The 17147-nt window shown below is 49.3% G+C and overlaps 1 protein-coding gene across 1 annotated transcript; it reads right to left on the bottom strand.

Moving 5' to 3' along the window:
• Positions 1 to 6123: 6123 nt before the first annotated feature.
• LOC142588131 (uncharacterized) lies at positions 6124 to 8685 on the bottom strand. The gene has a single exon (XM_075699616.1). It carries the CDS (start codon positions 8669 to 8671, stop codon positions 7622 to 7624), a length of 1050 nt encoding a protein of 349 aa, XP_075555731.1. The 5' UTR covers positions 8672 to 8685; the 3' UTR covers positions 6124 to 7621.
• Between the last annotated feature and the right edge of the window lie 8462 nt (positions 8686 to 17147).

Below are 17147 nucleotides of genomic sequence, written 5' to 3'. Positions count from 1 at the left end.
TGAAGTCTGCGAAAAAAAAAAAAAAGAAACATCGAAATTTTGCTGCATTCATCGCATCCGTGCACCATAGAATTGAAGGGTACACCGGGTGTTTCAGCGAACACATTCGAAATTAAAAAAAAAAAATTGCCTGTGGCAGACAGCAGAATTATAGTCCATGAGCTGGTCAACTCGAAGAGGCGCACATTTACTTCCACAAAAAAATTAAATGAACAATCGACTAATTAACAAAAAGTCTCTAATCAAGTTTTTAACTAATTATATTATTGGACGTATGATAATTCACAAATTCTAGCCGGGAGTTCGCAAGGTGGATCCACTAGGCACGAATTCTTAGCATGACACCAGTTTCGAAATATTAATTTCAGAACTTTACCGAGAAATGCGTAGTCGTTCCAGTTACTGTTGTGCTTCAATGCATAAAACGACGCTTTGTTAAGAAAGTAAGTGGAACCACAGTGCATACTTGCGGCAAGACTGACGGCGCATATCTCGTAATGCTGTCATTCACACAACTATTTTCAATTGGATAAGCCTTGTTGCCTCATCCGCTAGAATTTGTCAACTGCAATATGTGCATAAGGTAATTAGCTAAAATATTAGTTAGTGAATCTTTTATTAGTTATTCGCTTATGCAATTCAATTTATCGTGCAAGTAATGTCCACCTCTGTGAGTACACCAGCTGCCACAAGCAATTTTAAAATCTTTTGAAAGTGTTCGCTGAAACACCCTCTGTACGTCACCGTGCGAAGTCAACAGAGCACCCGCGAACTCTTAAGTACGAAACCACGAAAGTGAAACATTCGCGACTGCCATGCTCCCAAAATTCCTGCAGTCGGGTGCAAGTAGTTTTCTAAGCATGTGTCTCAATTTTGATCTTGACGACACAGAGCATTCATGGACCCCAAATCCCAGACCGGGCCTACATGTGATGAGGGAACCACTGCAGATAAACAATGAGTGCAGAGGTGAAGAGAGGCCAACCCTCAATCCGGACGCCGAGTGCGAGCCCGCACGAGCCCTTGGCTAAAGTTTCAACGCCACTGCGCGTTCTGACATGACCTGTCGTTGAACCGCATATTGAAATCCTTTGAGATTTCCCGATCTCCAAGGTTTCCGGAGATCGGGAAGTATACAGTTCTCATGACTTTTCTGAGCTTCGGAGGTCCAGTATGTGCTACTGGAGAATGTAACAGGGCCCGGTGACATGTCATTCATTCCTGAGCGGCTTTGATGCCTTCGACAAGGACAGTTTTTTTGTTCACTAAGTATATGTATAAACAGAAAGGAAATCGGAGGCGGTTAACGAGAAGAGACAGGCGGGCGAACTTGAATAAACCACGGTGCTATGACGAAAGTGCGTTGACACACGAACTTTAATAAAATTTTGCAGCGTATAAGTTAATATGCACCGGCGGTCTCGGCATGTTTTAAGCGCTAACCTTGGGGAATGCATTTCAGGCGGAATCACGGCAGTGCGCTGACGTGGCTATACGGTGAGTTGTCTACCGTTTTCTAAGGTACACGTTAGACAATCATACCTTTGCTTGGTTAAACCCCATGTCCTTGCTACATTTTCTCATAGAATGCGCTTTTCATCATGACATGCATGTTCCTACTCCTTAAAGAAATCACGAAGCATCATGGCAAGTAAAAATTAATAGAGATTTTTCTATTTGTTTATCTCAGCCGAGATCACAATTTCCAGCTACGATAGGTGCGTAACCCTATCGAGCTCAGACCGACTGTAATGTTATGGCACAAAAAGCAGAGGTGACATTGCAGCCCACTGTTTTAGGATTAATAGCAGCTGACTGAGAAGTATGAAATTGTTTTCCTTAGTCAGGTGGGTCATCGCGCCTCGAAGTTTTTGTGGAGACAGAGAACGACGGCTTGTTGGAAGGCTGGTGCGGTCGCGTGATCATTACTGCAAATGTAGTGCCTATATGGACAAGGAATGGACGTACGAGTACGGTGTGGCTCCAGAAACAATCATGCGTCCTGGAGTTCTGCACTTGCTGGTGAGTGCAGTCATTGCAAATTGTTCATGCCTGTCAGCTAATTCGACGCATGAAATTGTCACGTGTGCGCATGGCTTCCAACGACAATAAGCATATGACTTTTCACTGCCGGTTACCATGTGACGCCTGTGTTCAAGTGTTTAGTTTTGTATATTTATCAAAACTTGGAATGTTCACATTGCAAGTTACTTTTTTAGGGCGTCGCGATATTCTGTTTGCAGAATTCCAGCTGAAGAAGCTTTTTTATCAATCATTTGTGCTATAATGTTTTGATAAGCTACGTGTCAATAAAAGGGATTTAGTGGGGTTGTGTAGAGAATAATTTATGTGCAAGATCACTTCAACAACGGTTGTGCTCAAATTTTATAACATTAGCCGTATATATCTATTTCACATGCATAGCGCGTTAGTACCCGCCGTGGTTGCTCAGTGGCTATGGTGTTAGGCTGCTGAGCACGAGGTCGCGGGATCGAATCCCGGCCACGGCGGCCGCATTTCGATGGGGGCGAAATGCGAAAACACCCGTGTGCTTAGATTTAGGTGCACGTTAAAGAACCCCAGGTGGTCAAAATTTCCGGAGTCCTCCACTACGGCGTGCCTCATAATCAGAAAGTGGTTTTGGCACGTAAAACCCCAAATATTATTATTATTATTAGCGCGTTAGCGTTTGTTCTCTTTATTTTAACATTGCGATCAATTCTGGCCGTGGAAAATCGTTCTAAGTTTGTCTTCTTTTGTTGCGTGCGTGCGAACGGGACGGAAACTACAGCCCTTTTCCTCTAAATGTTGTTTGCTCTGTCTCGTTTAGAGTGATTTTTTTCTTTCCTTCTTTTATCTTTAGAGCGCCCGCTGGCATATACCATTAAACTTCCTTGTCCTCGTTGTATTGTGCACGCACCCAGCTATCTCCTGCACGTAGACAAAATGACCGGTCAGCCGATCGTCTTTCCAGATATGGAACGATAAAAAGGGGGATAAACGCTCTTTGCTCCAGGCAGCGTTGAGCCTCCTTTTCTTCCTTCTGCGATGTTTTGATATTCGTCGTATACGATAAGAGAATGCCGCTATAAGACAAGCTGCCGGCCGTAATAATGACGTCATCAGGCGATACCGCGAAAATGCGATGCAAGTGGAAGTGCCTGCAGAGTGCCTCGATGTTTGGCGCCTTCCTTCGCGGAGACTGTACAGCGTGTTACTCAGCAGTCCACTTATGGATCGGCGTCCGCTCAAACGTTGACCTGAACGCTGTACATAACGTTGGAAATGCACTAGGTAATTGTATCATATTCCGCAAGCGCAAAGCTGCTTTCGCATTCGCGGCAGCAGTGGGCGGCTTCCTAACCTCTCGTGGCTTTCTAACTTCAACATGGCTGCATTATTCGAAATGTGCATGCAAGCGAATTGTAAGCTCCGAGGTGAGGCTCGCAATATACACTCACGTTCTACGCTTCTATGAAAAAAAAAGGGGGGAAAAGGAAAGAAAAAAGAATCGCAGATTTGCTCACTGTGTTTGACAGAAAAGAGAAGATATTACTTCCAAATCGACAATGGCGCAGGGGAATCTACTGCGTGCATGTACAGTCACGTGATGACGATGGGAGGCAGTAAGTTATAACGACAATAATATTTTTACTGTAATTTTGCTTAGCCCTCATGTTAGCAACGTGCATCCTGCTGTTTCTGATTGCAACAATGAGCGGAGACTACGGATGGGCAGGACTATATGAGTGTTTACCGCGAGTGACACCTCGGGATCGCGGTTTAATAAAGCACTTAGCAAAACGTCACACTCGTCTGTAAAACAGCGTCGCAAAGGAAGACAGCTTGGTTACTTCATACCAGATTTAATTGCTGCTACTATGCACGCATATATATAGGTTCCTTGCCATGCTTGTGAAATTGATGTCTCACTGGCGTCTTTGCATCACAGCTTGCCGAGGAGCAAGTGGCTACGCCACAAGCAAGACAGAAAGCGCTGCGCACATTCAGTAAGGAAATCAAGAAAAACTTCACGCAGAGGACTGTATTTTGTGTGAGTTACTCCTCAGGAGGAAAACAGTAGATATCGGCTGCGAAAGCCCAAGATTGCCAGGCACGTACGCCGTGTCGCTTTCATGCGCACTTTTAGGCACTCTGAACTGGACACACTTGTAATACATGCAGCTATCGGCAGTTCAGACCTAGTCTGCCGTCTGGCCACCAGTGTTCTGGTATAGCGATAGCTGCGTTGCGTTCTCGACGCGTTCGCGGTAGAAGGCTATGAGACGCACGGCCATGTTAAAGTAGCATGCGAATATGCCGTGTTGTGTCACGACATCGCTGCAACTGCCTACAAACGTGTGATTAACACTGCGGTTACATCTTTGTCCGATACTGTCAAGTCTAGCTCCTTGCCTTGCTTAAACCATCTCGTCATTATTTGTGCGCAGGTTAGCTCTTGTTATAAGCATTCACGCATAACGTTCTTTCTTCACCTTCTTCCGAACACTCTGCCACTTTAATATTTCTGTAGCGTACCATAGGCGCGTTCTTGTCTCTGAAAACGCTTGAGTCGTACTTCGCAACGCCGGGAATCTATTAAAGTGAAGTTTGTGGCTGTTAACTACCACGAAGGAGGAGGAGGCAATAAAGAGGAAAGGCAGGGATGTTAACCAGAAATGCGTCTTGTTGGCTACTCTGGGGGATGGTAAAGAGGGAATAGAAAGATAAGAGAGAGGGAGGGGAGGGGGGAGGAAAGCCGCGGTGAGCTCGCGCACGCACGCGGAGGGCCTGAGTGAAGTATAAACTCCATGCAAGCGATCTTGCGCACGACAGCGACAAGCGACGCGATGGAGATGGCTGTCGCGTTCGCTCGTCGCCTACAAGTCGCGCCTCATGTGAGCGATGACTTCAAGCGACGTCTTCCCAGTGTTGCCGATATGAGGGCAGCAATACAGGCGCCGAAACTAGCGTGATGCGTGCTTTATTAACTTAAGTTGATGTGTTTTAGTGTAAAAAGCAGCATAAAATATTTCTGAAAGTCTTACAGTAGGTTCTTATCCTTGCACGTATAAAGATTCAATCGTTTGCTCGTTCCGTGCGACAATCGGAAGCACTTGAGTTATGTACATCCAGTTCCGGCTTCGCGCTATAGGCTAGTCGGTCATAGCACTTCCGGGTGACGAGCGACGAATTCTAGATTTGCAGAACTGAGCGATCGCGCGACAAGACCAAGCGATCTGTTCACGCGACGGCTCGATCCGTCGCTCGAAGCCGTCGCTCGTCGCTGTCGCGCACAAAATCGCGCTCATGGGGTTTAGCCTTGAGTCAAAGACGTTCACATAGGCCAGTCGCCCTCAAGAACGACAAAAGTGCCTTAATAGCTTTGTGGGCCGACGAGCGATGGGGACGGTCTTCAAGTAGCACCTGCACAGACAACGGCCGATCGTCCAGTCGTCGCAATGCGATATATAATGTTTGTCTTTTCGACTGAAATCGATGACAATTGCACAATAAATGTTCGATGTTCTCTTCCACGCCACAGACGTCGCATGCAGCACTGTCGGTCATTCCAATCAAAGTAGTGTACGTCTTCGCGAAAGCCACTCTGAACTACCACGAAAGATGCTGAATACCACAGGCGACTGTGGCATAACGTTCTAGCCATAGCGTTGGTTTGGTTGTAGGCTGCGCTCGGGAGCAGCTGTGTGCACCGCCTGAACACGCCCACACTAGAGGTTACGTGTGTTCGAACAACATGGTATGCTATTTACACTTGGTACGCAAGTGCACGTCAAGTTCGTCAATGTCCGAAGGAAAACCAAAAGGTAAACGAAACGCATTTCGGCGTCATGAATCAAGGAGGCTCGAGTGGCTTTGCCACGGCAGGTAAGAGAGTCATCACAGGCAGCACGGGCGTGCAAGTGCTGGGCTTAATACACGCGCTTTTTTACGCCTGTTAATCCATGCACAGTTGCCACCGATGTCAAAAACAGTGTGCACATGACGTTGGGTGCACAACATCACCTGGCTAAAGATGAGGCGCGCGTTGCATGCCTCGATTCAAACTCCAATTCTGTCCGTGCGTCCATGCGCGCAGGGACCGAAATAAAGAGGTCAGTCTCTCGAAGCGATAAACTTTATTGAATACCTTTAGCTACAGTTTTTATACAAGGTGAAATGACGCGATGCTTAGAGTGACCACAGTCATTTTTTTTTTTTGCTTCGGTAACACGTCACGTTCACTGCGACGCCTACAGACGACGTCAAGGCGCACTGAATTTTCGATAGATCAGCACTCACTTGGACGTTTTCTAGCTCCTATACTGACACCATATAGGATCGAACGTGGCTTGGGGCGGCCAACTGGGAGGCAGAACTGACGTATGTACAAGGAGGAAGAGAGGTGACCTATACTGTTGCGTATTTTCTAAGCTTGATGACATTGGGGAACGCGGGGCGCAATACGCACTAGACTACTTTTTCGCAGCGTGGTCCCACGCCTATAACACTCCTATAAACAAATTCACGTCACAAAATGTTGCACAGGAATTATAATCGGGCCAGTGCAAGCCATCTTATTGGCTCTGTGCAACGAGTGAATTATGATGCCAAGTGAAAACGCACCGCACCTCACGAATTGGTGAGCAACGGGCTGCGCATTTCACATGTCTTCAACCACTGTAATTTCCGCCCCTCTAAGGCAAGTTGTCAGTGAAGCGGCAAGGTTTTCGTCATGGGATGACACTGCCATCATTGGGCGTAAAAGAGCTTAGCGCGTATGTGCCCCTGAAAGTAAAAAAGAAATGAAAGATGGATGGAATGTGCACTGTCACTTCATACGCACTTTAACGTGGCGTACGCAGGACCTTTGCGGACTATATGACAGAAACGCAACCGCACACGCTTCTGAGCATTGTCAGCGTGCCTTGACTGAAAGGGGTGTAGGGCGTTGCTGTTATCACCTCATCCAATTATTTCCATATGTTTGCACGGTAAACAGCAGTGCAAGTAATAATTCTACCTCGTCACCACCTGCAAGAACAATAGCAACTTCTTTGCCATTCTTCTTACACGCGTTGACTACGGAAGCTAGTCTGATGCAATTGTAAAAGATGGGGAGACTTACTAGGTTTCGCACTGTACTGCGCCGTCCTGCGTAGGCCACTGCGGTCCAGTGCGTCATTTCCGAAGCTACGTTTCGTGCTATCCAAGCGCAAAAAACCAGATGAACGTCTACCGTTAGATGTCAGTATCCACGATCTTGAATATCTGCTCGCGTATCAATGCACGACAGTCTGCGTAACTTGGCCGAAGAAATCCTGCTTCTTCCGTAATCTTCCAAACTGTCCGTGGAAGATTTGGAGAATCCGTCGGTCGGGTCCACGCAGCTGGCGGGGCTTGAAGTGTTGGGCGAACACGCTGGCCGCTGGGTAGCCGATGCACGGCCGCGTCTCCGCACACCGCTACAGCATCAGTGGCGCGATGCCAATCTGCCGCAGCTTAAGCAAGTGCACTGAAGAGGTGTGCCGGAGCCACCGAAGATGGAACCGCAGTTCTTCACCAGATTTGGCGCCTTTACAAACTCGCACACATTTTGCACAGTCACGCACATGGGCCTCTACATGAACTGCACTTTGGTCATGTAGTTGAACGTAACCACCTTCTTGGAACGGTGCCTCGAGTGGTGGTCAAATTCGGTAGCTTGGTGATGGCCTTCGTTATCAGAACCGCCCGACTCCTGGCTGCTCAAGGAGCCCGAGCGAAGCATCGAGCGTTGAGGTGAATGCAGCGCAGTGGCCGCGTTCCTCGAGTTTCCCTTGGCGTGGTGTGGCAGCTGAGTGGGCATGTTAGGGTGGTATCCCCTGCCATCTTGGTTGACCAGAGGGCGACCGAAGGGCGTGAAGCACATGACCGGCACGCGCGGTGGCGACCATCGCGTCCAGGACGAAGGACCCGGCTGGAGGGTCTGGTTTCCGGCCGGGCGGACGAGGATCTGGGGGGCGCGTTTCAGGGAATTTGCCGCTGCAGTCCACAGGTGAGGCAGTTTTCGCGAAGACTCCTTTCTCGAGCTGTCGGACTTGCGGCCCGAGCGTTCCTGTTCGCCGGGAGGCGGCGGCAGCACCTTGGGCGCCTCTCGCTGCCGGGAATCGGCTCGCCTGTCGCGGGACGCGCTCCGGCTCGCGGCCACGAGCACTTGGCGGCTGGAGCTCGTCTTGAGGCTGTCCGAGGAGCCTGTCGAAGACAGGGAATTTAGGGACGACAGGGTGTCGCTGGGCGAGCTGCTGAGCGACTCGTTTTCGGGCAAAGGGTCCTTGAAGTTGCACAGCGCCCGTGCCTCTTCTTCGGTGGCAGCGCGCCACACGGCCACTTCCTTCTTTCTGTCGCCGCTGCCGTCGTCGTCCAGAAGGAAGATGGTCGTGACGACGCGGGGCTCCTCGGGGTCGAACAGGCAAGTGAGCAGCGTGCCGTGATTCCTGACCTGTGCCCCCTGCTCACTCTTGGATTTCACCTTGGCGCCGTCCACGAGCAGCAGGAAAAGCGGCCCTTCGTCGATGCTGCGGGCCGCCTTCTTGGCCAAGTGGAGGCAGTCATCGTCCGACGGCGCCTTGGCTGCCGCTGGCACCCGAGCGAGAAGCTCGAGCCTGAACACATTCCTCTGCAGGATCATCGTGGCCGCATGGTCCGTGCCGGCGGCGTCAATGAAGGCCGCGGAGAAGCTCCGGCGGCCAAGCGAGCGTTGTCCTCCTCGCCGCTGCGCGAGGGCGAGCCTTCCTCCTCGGCGCTGCTGTGCCGCTGACCTACTGAGCGCCGAACCCCCTCGGGGCAGCTGCTGCTTTAAATGGATACTGGACGGCGCGACTTGTTTCCACGGCGTCTTGCTTCGCGGCATTCTTGTTTGTCTTGCGCTAGCTTGATAGCAGTTCCAGAAAACGTGTCGGCCCGTTTTCGGCCGGTGGGGGGGGGGGGGGGGGCAACGGGGAACCCGATCGCGCAAGCCGGCAGCCACAGGATGCGGCGTTAGCGGTGATGCAGCGCCCTTGGCTGACAACGTGCGCGCGCGGCGCTGGCCTGCAGCCGCTCTTAGCGCCCGGCCCGCCGACCTTGTCCGTCAGCGGTGGAGGCTCGCCCGTCAGTCGGGTGCGCTGAACTCCGCGTGCGCCTCTCAGGCCGCCTGATCCGTTCGGCCAAGCGCTCGGGCCAGCGCGCAAATTCCTCGCGCTGTCACCGCGAATCAGCTGCGAGAGGACCAAGGAGGAGTGTGTGTAAATAAGAGGCCGGTCATACATGTTTGCATACGTGGGCAGCTCGGACAGCAAACTTTGTACTACAGGTGGTTTTGTGGTCGTCGACGGCCTAATCAAGCTAGCCAGAGAGCTCGGGAAGCGAGCGAACCTTGAATCCAAAGCATGTCGATGTAATCTCGACATTGACCACTTCTAAGAACCACCAGTTTGGTATGTGAACGAAATATCGCAGGTTTATGATTCCTTAGAGGAGGCCAGTTTAGCTCTCATTCATTTTAAACGTCAGCTTATCATCTCGGTGGCGCCGTTTTCCTCAATATGTTTGGCCGCATTTTTTAGGGCCATTATCTTCTGCGCCCCTGTTGTCCAGAAAACCACATTTATTTGTGTTCCCATCGCTAGAAGGCAGACGGACTTGCGATGATCCTTTCAACGCTCCCATAATTTATGTTGTATCAGCAATGGATTGCTTGAACTTTTCTATCGCCTAACAACGTTACCACTGTAGCTAGGTATAGTCGTAAAAACTGGTATGCGATTTCAGAAATTCAAAAGGTTTTCATATGCAGAAAAGTGATAATCAAAGAGCGAAGGTGGGGATGCTAGCCACAAGAGTGTCCGCGAGTTGGCTATAAATCTACACACTGGGGCAAAGGGCAAATGTGTCCGCCTCGTTAGCAAACGTGCTGACAGGCGCACAGGGTGCTGGAGTATTCCAAGAAGCGCGTGAAGGGGTTTGGACCACTTTCTCTGTAACACCGCTGGGTGGTGGCATTGGCCTTTGCACTCCCCGTGAGAAGCGCGAACGCGACGCGACCTCCAGAAGAGCGCGTGTCAACCGGCGGGTGGTCGCCACGTCGGCGCTCGTCTCGTCCGCTAATAGTGCGCCGCCAGCCTTCAAGTGGGTCACTCGGCTGTCAAGACACGTCGAGCCCGCCCGCCCATCCGTGGGTGTCGCGGCCTCACCCTTGGAGCGCAGCGCACGCGCTTCATTCATTAGCGAAGCATCCTCGGGACTCACGCTTCTCGGCGCGACGGGACAAGCGGCGTGCTCAGTGAAGACACTCTCTGCGCGGTGGTTGCGCTTCGCTGACCGCACAATGGGGCTCTGCGCGTGGTAATTACGTTTGCAATGAGACGCCACGGAGAACCTTGCACTCAGCTGCCTCCACTCGCGCGGTCTCGGCGAGCATCCAAGTGCGGCGTCTTGGAGAAGGGATCGCAGGGTCGGCTGCCTCGCAGAGTGCGCGTCGCGTACTGTCGCCTCGCCGGCACTGCACGGGGTTCCTTCGCGACATTCTGGCGACTGGACAGCGTGCTCTGTTCCGTGCTTGGTCCGCTGGCGCACTGTTCCGCTGGCTGCTTTGTTCGCTCCTAATGACACGCGCAGAGACACGCGAGGTTTTGTCGTGGTTGCCCCGCTTGGTGAGCTCTGTTTTCTCTCCTCTGCTGCTCGCAATGCGTTGTGGCTCTTCTCTGTCAGTGTTCCACCTTGCCGGCCAAGGCGAGCGAACGCCGAAGTCCCTGAGCTTGCAGAGAAAGTACGCGAGGTAAACACAAAACGCGAATCTCCCTCGATTGCTGACGAACCGAACAACTGTTCACCTTGCGTGCACACGTGCGACACGTGCGAGAGAGAAGATTTGATGCCTTTCTATGTCACGATTGGCACTGTGTTGTAAACCATGTACCTTTTTCACCTGCTGGAGCATACACCTGAAGCCGGATAGATCTCGCTCGTTACGCCGTTGAATTTGCCCCACCAAAACACCATGCGGTTGCAGCGCTTGTGTCGGAGACCTAGACTTTTCAGTCTCAAGCATTGGCTTTCCAGCTAGCGTGATTCCGGCACTTGGGCTGCATAATTTGAAGAGAGAGAAAATATGTACTATAATGGAGGCAGACCGCAGAGTCCTCCGACGGGAGAGGCTTGCGTTATGTTTTGGACAAGTTGCAGTGAGCCGCTCTCCTATTAACTGAGAGCCCAACAACTGGTTATTTAATTAATGACTACACGGCACGTCTTTATACTTGCGGAATTGAAGCGATTGATGGTGTGTCCATTTAGCTGGAGTTCAGAGATTAGCGCTAGTTAATGCCACCACAATAAGCACAGGAATTTAACGCAGCTTTGACGCGCGCAGCGCACAGTGCATGCTTTTGGGGGGAAAAAAACATGGATATAACGCACATCTCCAGCCATTGCCATTACTGTAATGCTTATATATTTTACGCACTTTACAGTGACTAAATTTTTGGCCCATATACAGCCATGTTACATCTACCCCTCACAGTTCATTGCTACATCGAAAACTTATCATCACGTGCTTGGCACTCTTTGGCCAGACCTGGCCTTTGCACCAATAAATCCTATACAACATCATCGAAACAAAACGCGGGACATCAACAGGTATTTCGCCGCAACATTAACGACGAATGCCTCTAAATGGCACCAGTCGCGGGATTCCTGTTAAATAAACATGTCCCGAGCACTGACTCACTTCGATGCTGCAATTTCACGAAGCGTACTAAAGTGCTCAGCTGAACAATTAATCAGCGGAATTGCGTTCATTAGGTTAGTGTACATTGTGAGTTTCCCCGCAAGTAATATGCGCCCCTTTAAGTTCTACCTACTTCCTATCAGAAGGCTGTTAAAGCATTGTTGTCCTTGTTTTTTGCGATTTACCGGATTCAGTGAATGCCTTTAGCAGTTCCTGATTTTTTTCACCTCTTCTGCTCCTCCCTTCTTTCTTTCCCAGCTCACGTGCAGGGTAGCAAACCAGAAGATTAACCTCCTTGCCTTTCCTCTCTCTCTTTGTCTCTCTTTAAGTTACCCAGCCACAAGTAGCGGTATTGCGCAGCATGCCGATATCTAAAAGTTCTATACAAAACGCACCTAATAGACATGTTGGCGATATATGATCATGTAGTGCTCGCTATGGCTATGTTCTAACATTGCCGTTCTAACATTAACATTGCCGCGGCCTATAGATCATGCGCGTATACTGAAAACGTGTTTGCCAATTTCACGAGTACAGTTGGCGTTGCCTCAGACACAAGCAAAAGAAAATGACATATCGCATGTCACGTATCTCCATACCCGAAGCCCGAGAAGTGGTGCATTAACACTGACCGCTCTTCGTGAACGTAACAAGCTCACGCAAAGGGTGAAGCTGGGTGAACCGTGAAGCTTCGTATAAGTGGCTCTTCACTTCCGACGTGCGAAGGGATAAATGAAAATAATAGACAGTCATCGTGTCCTGCTTTTCTTTTTTATCAATACGATGATTGCCTCTGGAAAGTAGAGCTGCCAACAAACAGACTTGTTAAGCTCTCCTGCGAGAGGTCCTCGCGATCAGTGTTCGTTTCTTGTTGGCGGAAGTAACAAAGGCGCCCGCTGGCGCGGCGACAATGCGCTCGCAGCCCGAAGCCTCGAGTTCTGCATACCGGCGGCGATGCCGCACCGCGATGCAGGAGCGACGACGTACCTATAGGTCCAAGAACCTCGCGGGGGTTCGCATTTAATCCGCTGTCTCGCACTGTAGCGTTCCTCGTAACCAATCGTGACGGTTTTCCGGACGTAGAGCGCCGCCAATTTCGAAAGGAACCATCCTTGCGTGCATGGCCTGGCCTCACTGCCGCTACTTCTCGAAGGTGTACGAGGCTAGCGTGAGAAATGTTAATTAGTGGGCGACGGAGCGTGGCTGCCACCACCCGAAGGAAGAGCTAGTATAGCATCCGTCAGGCCCAGCTGCCGCTGAACAGAGCACTCGTCCTCGATTTCGCGGCGTCTTTAGCATGGACCGACATCAGCGTATGCAGTTGTCGGTCCTATCGTTGATTTATTGTTGCGCCAAAGGCTTCAAGTGTGGGATACAGGCTACTTCAGGGGCGCTATTACGATCATTCTACTATCGGCGCGCCTGTTCGGTCGATTTCTAGCGCAGTAAATTGGGCCTATCCTTCAGGCATTGCAATAACCCTGTGCACGGGGCCAATCTCTAAGAAGGCGCAATACACGGTGGGCGGATCTCGGAGGGTGATAATTGTGCCATCGCGTTGGTCACGTGGGTCACGTGATAGGGGTCTCCGCGTCTTGCCATGTCGCCGGTCAGACACATATCAATAGATATACCGCAGAACGTAGTGCACAGGACGAGAAGTCTTATGACGTTTAATTAACCGCTTCACGAGAGCTTCGCTTCACGTAGATTCCCACACGTATGTTGGGTGTGCTTATTTTTTCTTGCGTGATTTTGTTTCACGCCCTCAAAACCATAGAAAATTTGCATCTCTACGTTGCCGCATAGAGGCAACTTTAGCCTGATTGTTCTTCTCTGCCATTCTGCGGTACCTCGTTTTGACAGCTGTGCATTAGGTAGGCGTTAGACAGCTTACGGGACTTTATTTTGTTAGCTGCGCCTTACAACTTAATGGACAAACATTGTTCAATGTTCAGCTTCTTCATCAAATAAATGGATTGTGAGCACAGGTCTGCTGATAGTTCTTCAAAGGACGCAATTATAACGAGGACTTAGCTATGCAATTTTTGCAGCTGGTCTGCAATTTGGGGGAGCAATTTTTCCTCGTATAGTGCCACCGACGATCTCGAGAGAAGAAATGTTAGTGCATTATTCAAATTATTCGAAAGTTCTGAATGGTACTGAAAGAACACGGGAGCGCGTGAAACAAAATATACAAAAAAAGAAAGGTTGTTTCCAGTCAAACGCCACCTACAATTGCACATACCCCTACATCATTATCGCCCCTATTTAAACTCTGACTTCCCCCTTTAAGAAACGAAATAAAACTTAATGAAATTGAAAGATAAGCACGCTCCTTCGTAGCTGGAATAGCAGGTGTAAGCCAACAGAAAGTAAATGAACAGTGTTTAGAAATAAAAACCAATGCGCCACATTTTGTGGAAAAGACCAATCGGAAAAATAAAATGTATGTGGCCACGGTGAGCTTGGCGTCCTACGTATGACTCGGTGAACGGTGGCCAAAGGTCCCCTCATAAAGCGTTTATTATGATTATGTAATGAATCATGTTTTGATGATGTGACGAGCACTGGAATATGCCGTTGTGAATCGATGATTAGTGAGTCGGATGAATGCTTTGATTATGCCTTCGTCCATGCCACCCATGTCACCTACGAGGCTGTCTGTGAACAAACTTGTAGAATACCGTAATCACTGTGGCGATATTCATCGGTACCGAGCCAGATTACCAAATGAACATCCTCACCACCCATCCGAAATGCATACATCTGGAAAACAAGTACAAAAAATGAAGTGATTCGGCTGCTTTGCTGCACACATGCAGGCTAACAGCTACGCGACTCGGGTGTGGCTATACCGATTAGCGCGCTGTGGACACAGCTCCCATTTCAAACGAAATGTGCCATGAAAAAGTTCGCTTTTTTTTTCTGCTGTTCGTCGGGATATTGTCGTTCCAAAGTATAGTCTTTGCCAGAAAAGTTCCAATACTGATTTTTCATTTATTTTTTCTATGATATTGAATCTCAAGAAATGGCTGTTATTGAGTAACTTTTATGTGCTCAGGGGTATACATGGCCTCGAAAGGGTTTCCACGTAAACTCACTAAGCGGCAGAGCTGTGTTTACCAGCCAACTCTTTGGCTTGTTGGTAGGGCGTTACATGAGCGACGTGACTGACAGACATTCCGAGCAGGCTTTAACATTAGGGCCGGTGTTAGGCTAGGGAATACCCCTAGTGAGACGTGGAAGATCATTGAGCTAGAATATGGTGGCGAAGAATTACCGAGAAACCGTGTCCTTGAATGGTCCCACACGTTTCAGGGGGGCAGACATTCGCTGCAAGACGATCCCAGAGTCGACCTCCCGTCAACGTCACATGCCGCTGCAAATGTGGAACGCGTGGGGCAGCTACTGGATACGTGTTAATGTGTGCATGATATTACATCGGAGATTGAACAGGGATGTGTGTCACCCCTCATAAGATTTTACCTAACGATTTAGAAAAACTGAAAATAAATGCAAGACTCATCCCTCACGCACTGACAGAGGAACAGAAAGAAACCAGACAAACAGTAGCTGCTGAACTTTTGGAAAAGGCCAGATGGAAGGAAGAAAAAAGTGGAGAAGGAAAGGTAGGGAGGTTAACCCGCTGAGCTCAAGAAAAGGCCAGAAGCGATCTCACATTGGTATTAAGCATCATTGCCGGAGATGAAAGTTCGCGCTAACAAATGACCCCAGAACGAAGCGACAAATCACGTAAAGACGAGGTCACGGATTACCGCTTTCTAAACAAGTGGCGCTAGAACCATCGACAACAAAGACAATTTTGATCGCAGTTTTATGCTACAGGCTTGGTGCACTATGAATCTCCAAAGGACAAAAGTAAACCATTATACCGATGTGCTAAAACATTTGTGCGAAACAATTCGACGACGCCGTCCCGATTTGTCATCATCTGGACAGGGGTTCTTGCGGCACGACAAGGTGGTGGCGGTGGTGGTGTTGCAGCAGGCGGGGTTAGCCTGGCATACATAGCGGGCAACGACAACGCAAGAGCCCACACCGCTGTTTTAGTTCGGGAATATCTCTGTTAAAACACCGTATTCCTTCCTCAAACCTGCCCTCGTAATCACCCGACGTGTCACCGTGTGATTTATTTTTGTTTCTCCGTGTGATACTGCCGCTGAAAGGAAAGCTTCATGAAGATGTGGCAGTGAGTTATAGTTCTATGATCAATGTGCTAAAGGGTATTCGGGATGAAGCTTTCTCTGCTTGCTCAACTGACCTCTTGAAACTTTGGCTCCTGTGCTTAGATAGTCGAGGAGACTACTTTGACAAAGACCTAGAATCATTAGTTTGTAAGTTGAATTAATGACTTGTTACGAGTTCAGACCTAATACTTTTCTGTGAAAAGTCGTAACATAAGTAATAAAATCAAATAGTATACAGTTATATAACTACTGATCGCGCTAAAATAAAACTAGCACTGACAAAGTCATCATATAGATCTTACGCACGCAGCTGCTCCACCTGATTTTAGCTGTGGATAACTCTTTCCATTATTCGAGGAACACGTAAGCCAGCAAACCAGATGGCGGTCTCTACTGTGACACAATGCTGCTGTAGCAGTAAATGAGTTCGGAGCTGAAAGGAGCACTCAGGTCCGCAGCCTATTTATGTCAGGTATAGGCGACGTGACTGAATTAGCACTTCAACGCTCACATTTGACACAGGGGCAGTCAACTGATTTCCCTTTGACCTTTTGGTGCTGGTAGGGAATTGGCCTTGGTGAACGCATCCATGGCACATTTGCAAAAAAAAAAAGTTATCGGGTAGGCTGTATGGGACACGCAGCCGCAGTGGGGTACGTGAAACGTCTTGTGTGGGCTGCTGAGGGTGTATGAGTGCTAGGGTACAGAAATAACGCAACCAAGTACACTAGTGACAATTATTCACACATTACAAAACTTACGTGCTTAACATACGATACAGCTAGTGGGGGTCCTACGGTCTAGTTTTCCCATCGTGCTCGCTCTTTATTCATAGTTGGCCCGCCGCCGTCAAAGGTAGTGGACGCGAATCGACATCCCTCTGTCTTACTGCCCGGGTCTCTCCACGCCATTTATGGAGCCTGCATGTACAATGCGGAGACGCCATCGACAAGCAACCGTCGAATTTCTGCGACAAAGTGCGCACATGTAGGCATAATAACTACTTATGGCCATAGTTTTGAGTTTTCTGGATTATAACTACTACGGCTGCGCAAGCCCTATCAAACGCGACCACTCGTATCGACAAATGTACTACCGGGCTATGCCTCTTTGAACACCGAGTGAGAGGCTAAAATTTAGCTCGGATTACATCATGCGTGGTGCGACAACGGCGCCATCTGTGCATG

Source organism: Dermacentor variabilis, chromosome 1, assembly GCF_050947875.1.
Source record: "Dermacentor variabilis isolate Ectoservices chromosome 1, ASM5094787v1, whole genome shotgun sequence".
Classification (NCBI taxonomy): Eukaryota; Metazoa; Arthropoda; class Arachnida; order Ixodida; family Ixodidae; genus Dermacentor; species Dermacentor variabilis.
This window is presented reverse-complemented; position numbering and strand designations above follow the sequence as displayed.

What these genes read in the sequence shown, in the direction of transcription:
- LOC142588131 (XM_075699616.1), bottom strand. Translation starts at nt 8,671, where the DNA reads ATGATCCTGCAGAGGAATGTGTTCAGGCTCGAGCTTCTCGCTCGGGTG.